The sequence below is a fragment of the Lycium ferocissimum genome, chromosome 11 (genome assembly GCF_029784015.1).
Source record: "Lycium ferocissimum isolate CSIRO_LF1 chromosome 11, AGI_CSIRO_Lferr_CH_V1, whole genome shotgun sequence".
Lineage (NCBI taxonomy): Eukaryota > Viridiplantae > Streptophyta > Magnoliopsida > Solanales > Solanaceae > Lycium > Lycium ferocissimum.
This window is the reverse complement of record NC_081352.1, coordinates 55,948,816-55,953,597: the sequence shown is the minus strand read 5'-3', so window position 1 is coordinate 55,953,597 and position 4,782 is coordinate 55,948,816. Positions and strand designations below refer to the sequence as shown.

The 4,782-nt window shown below is 34.0% G+C and overlaps 1 protein-coding gene across 1 annotated transcript; it reads right to left on the bottom strand.

Annotated features, from left to right (window-relative positions):
- Positions 1-616: 616 nt before the first annotated feature.
- Positions 617-4,521, bottom strand: LOC132038504 (uncharacterized). Its single transcript, XM_059429162.1, has 3 exons — positions 4,455-4,521; positions 3,759-4,251; positions 617-1,241 (listed from the first exon to the last, which is right to left on the bottom strand). Exons 1-3 carry the CDS (start codon positions 4,519-4,521, stop codon positions 617-619), a joined length of 1,185 nt encoding a protein of 394 aa, XP_059285145.1.
- Between the last annotated feature and the right edge of the window lie 261 nt (positions 4,522-4,782).

Here is a 4,782-nt window from a genome sequence, read left to right as displayed (position 1 = left end):
GAAGCAAATGACACACTTTAATATAATTATAATAATATTAAAATGGTCAAAATATCCTTCAATCCCCCATTCATTTTAATATTAATATAAGAGAGTTTACCAGCTGAAGGTAGATGATTATGCATAATGAAGGTGTGTTCTGCATTGAACCTCGACTTAGTAAAACAATAATCTTTACTCCAGAACCGTAGTGGTCTCTGTGTTGAACTATGACTGCTTAAGGGAAATAAAGAATTACTGCTTACACATAATAATCGAGGTGTTGACATGAGCTTTCACAGCCAGTACATTATGGCCTTGTGCTATCCCGGTTTCATGAGTGCTTTAAGAACGAGCCCAATTCTCATAGGAAGCGACCTACTTTCACACTCACATAGGTGAAGTCTGTCGAGGGTGCTTCTGTAACTTAACACCCCACTCATATGAGCTACAGAATTTCATTAAGAGTTTATAAACTCAACCTCCACAAATTGTTACAGAATAATGCACTCACACCATAGGGAGGGAATGAATAAAATAGTGCATTTTTCCCAACAAGTCATCATACAATTCGTTTTTCCCATTGAACCTGGTTATAGGATCCCTAGTCCCCATGTTGGTTTTCCTCATATATGACTTATGAATTTATGGGCTTCAATCCCATCCCCATCGATGTGCTCCAGACCCTTTCTCTTGCCAAGGCCTTCGTTAGTGGATCTGCAAGATTATCACAAGATTTGACATAATAAACATTAATGGTACCACTTGTCAAATATGATCTCACAGTACTGTGTTTTCTCCTTATAGGTCTGGATTTACCGTTGTAATAACTATTTTGAACTCTACCAATTGCTGCGGTGCTATCATAATGAATTAAAATAGGAGGAATTGATTTTTCAAAATAAGGTATTTGAAATAATAAATCTCTTAACCAATTCTCTTCTTCACCAGCTGAAGTTAAAGCAATTAGTTCAGCTTCCATGGTAGAGTTAGTAATAATAGTTTGATTTTTTGATTTCCAACAAATAGCACCACCTCCCAAAGTAAAAATATAGCTAGTGGTAGAACAGGAATCAACAGATAAATTGTTCCGATCTACATCAGAAAAGCCTTCAAGTACAGCAAGATATTTCATAACTCTCGAGCCATAAGATTTTGTACCAACCAAATGTTTCATAACTCTCATTATGGCATGCCAATGTTCATTACTTGGCTTGCTTGTAAACCTGCTAAGTACTCCAACTGCATACGCAATATCAGGGCTAGTGAAATCAGTCACATATCTTAAACTTACAATCAAGCTGCATATTCCTTTAGATTTGTCACATCGTTTTCACTTTGTACTGGAAACAAGTGAACACGTGAATCAAAAGGAGTCACAGCATGCTTACAATCAAGAACATTATATTTTTTCAAAATTTGCTCAACTTAATGTGACTGGTCAAGGAAAATTCCATCATATGTTTTAGTAATTTTTATTCCAAGAATAAAGTTAGCCTCACCAAGATCTTTCATATCAAAATGGCTTCTAAGAATACTTTTAGTTTCACCAATAACAATCATGTTAGAGCTAAAGATCAATAAATCATCAACATAGAGGAAAACAATAACATGTGAATTATTCCAAGACTTATGATAGATGCACTTATCACACTCGTTTGTTTTAAAACCATTTTCAATCATGCAGGAATCAAATTTCTCATGCCATTGCTTTGATGCCTGTTTCAAGCCATATAGGGATTTAGTAAGTCTACACACTTTGCTTTCTTGGCCTGCTTCAACAAAACCTTCGGGTTGCTACATATAAATTTCCTCATTTAGATCCCCATTTAAAAAAGTAGTTTCTACATCCATTTGATGAATATGTAAATCAAAAATGGCAACAATAGCAATTAAAAGTCTTATGGATGTAATTCTAGTTACCGGAGAAAAAGTATCAAAAAATTCTAAGCCTTCTAGTTGTTTAAAACCTCTAGCAACTAGTCTAGCCTTGTATTTATCAACAGAACCATCCAGTTTTAACTTTTTTCTTAGGACCAATTTACACCCAATTATTTTACAACCCGGTGGTAAATCAACTAACTTCCAAGTTTTATTGAAAATAAGTGGTTCCATTTCATCATTTACAGCCTCTTTCCAAAAAATAGCATCATGTGAAGATAAAGCTTCTTGTAAAGTGAGAGCGTCATCTCCAACATTAAAAACATAAAAATCAGGACCAAATTTTTTTTTCTATTCTAGCTCTTTTACTTCTTCATATCTAAAAATCATCATTTTCTTTATTTTTCAAAAAAGAAGTAGAAAAACTAGGTAGTGATAAAAAAATTCCTTCAGTCCTATGAACCCTACTATTTTTAGAATCAAATGGAAATTTATTTTCATGAAAAATAGCATCACCTGATTTTATTATTATATTATCTTCAAGATTAAAAAATATATAGGCTGTACTATTTGTAGCATAACCAAGAAAAGCACAAGTAGTAACTTTTTTACCCAACTTAGAAATTTTGGGATCCACTAGCCTTAGATAAGCTAGACAACTCCAAACTCTTAGATATCTCAAATTTGGCTTGTGGCCTTTCCACTACTCAAATGGTGTTAACTTTGTCTTTTTTAAGAGGCATACGATTTAGCAGTCAAAATAGCTTCACCCCAAAAATTTCAAGGTGCACTAGACTCAGTAAGCATGGCATTAGTCAACTCAACCAAAGTTCTATTTTTTCTCTCCGCTACACCGTTAGACGCAGGAGAATAAGGTGAAGTAGTTTCATGAATTATTCTCAATGATCTAATAAAAGAATTAAACTCATTAGACTCGTATTAACGGCCTCTTTCACTTCTAAGTCTTTTTATTTTTCTACCAAACTGATTTTCAACTTCATGGAGATAAATTTTAAAATTTTCAAAAGCTTCATTTTTATTTTTCATCAAGAAAACATATGTATACTGAGAAAAATCGTCAATAAAAGTGATAAAATATCTATTTTCTCCACTAGTTAAAATTCCTCTAAGTTCACAAATCCCAATATGAATTAACTCTAACAATTCAGTTTTTCTTTCAACTTGAAAATGAGGTCTTTTAGTGATTTTGGCTTTACTACAAGCCTCACACTTTTCAAAATCCTTTTTAATCATTGGGATTAATCTTAGACTACTCATGATTTTCACATAACGATTATTAATATGACACAAACGAGCATGCCAAAAATTAGTAAAGAAACCATGTAAATAGAATTAGTAACTTTATTCATCTCAACATTCAACATGAACATCGCATCACAAGCATACCCCTTTCCCACAAAAATACATTTTTTCGCTATTACTTATTGATCAGACTCAATAATTTGTTTGAAGCCTGCTATATTAAGAAGAAAACTAGACATCAAGTTTTTTCTCATGAAAGGAGTAAACAGTACATCTTTTAAAGTTAATATCCTTCCAGAAGTGAAGCTCAACTCGACAGCTCCCTTTCCAAGAACTTGAGTAGTGTGAGAATAATCAAGCATAATGGTTTTGAGCTCCTCAAATGGAGTATATACTTTGAACTAATATTTTTCATAGCAGACATGACGGTTTGCACCAGAATCGCCCACTATCCATTAATATTTTCAACCATATTTATGTCTATTTTCACCGCCACAAGTGGCTCTTCGGTAAGTTCGCCTGAGGTGTAGGACCACGTTTCCGAAACTTGCAAAATTGAGCAATATGTCCACTCTTGTCACAGACAAAGTATGGTCCTCCGTTATGTGCTTGTTGATTTTGTGCTTGATTATTACCACAATATTTTCTTCTTAGGCTTCATAGAGGTAGTTTTGTTAGCATTAGGAGCAGCATTATTTGAAGTCATTAAATTTACCTTGTTTGTGACGGGTTGTAAGGTGCTCTCTTCCATTTGCAAAAGTGCATCTCGGCCCCTTGCTTCTTCTTCCATGCGGATTCGCATAATCAATGTCTCAAGTGAAGTTTCCTTTTGTTTGTGGCACATAGTTTTTTGAAATTCCTTCCATGAAGGTAGAAGTTTATCTATTATGCCATAAACAATAAGGTTATCTCCAATTTTTATCTCCTCGGACCTGAGCTCTCCAACGATCATTATAAAGTCTTGAGCTTTGTCTACCACTGATTTGTTATCCACCATTTGGAAACGAAAAAATCTACTAGCAGCATATTTTTTCGCTCCAGCCTCCTCTGTATCATATTTACTCTGCAATGCTTTCCAAATTTTCTTTGCAGTAGAGTAAGTTCTATCATAATAATCATAAAAACTATCTGATAGACGATTAAGTAGATAATATCAACACTTATATGAATCTTCATTGTACTTTTCAACTTTTTCTTTAGAGAAATAAGTTCTTCATCATTCATGGAAGAGTTGTCTACTTTATTTGGATTTTTCTCAGTTAACACATAAGAAACATTGAGCAGACTTAAGTAGAAAAGTACTTTACCCTTCCATCTCTTGAAACGAGTACCGTTGAGCCGAAATGTCTTGTTAAGATCTCCCACTTTGACATCCACAGATTTTTCAATTGTAGCCATGAATCTCCTTAAAATTGTTGGTGAATTTACAACTGAAAGTAAAATTACAATTGAAAAATAAAATGAAGAAATAAAAATATCTTCGGCTGAGGCGCGGATATCTCTTTAAGGAGATTCAAGCCCACTGCAGCAAATTTTACCTGTCCAGCTGTAATCTTTCTGACTTTTCCCCTCCAGGATACAACAGCCCGATCACGTCGTATAACTAAACAAACTCTAGACAAGATGTTGAGTCCAAAGCTCCACCAAAACGAACACTTT

Coding starts and splice junctions, on each gene's coding strand:
- LOC132038504 (XM_059429162.1), bottom strand. CDS start 4,521: ATGGCTACAATTGAAAAATCTGTGGATGTCAAAGTGGGAGATCTTAAC. Junction 4,252..4,454: donor CAAGACATTTCGGCTCAACG/GTACTCGTTTCA, acceptor ATCGTCTATCAG/ATAGTTTTTATGATTATTAT. Junction 1,242..3,758: donor CCTAAGAAGAAAATATTGTG/GTAATAATCAAG, acceptor TGATTTCACTAG/CCCTGATATTGCGTATGCAG.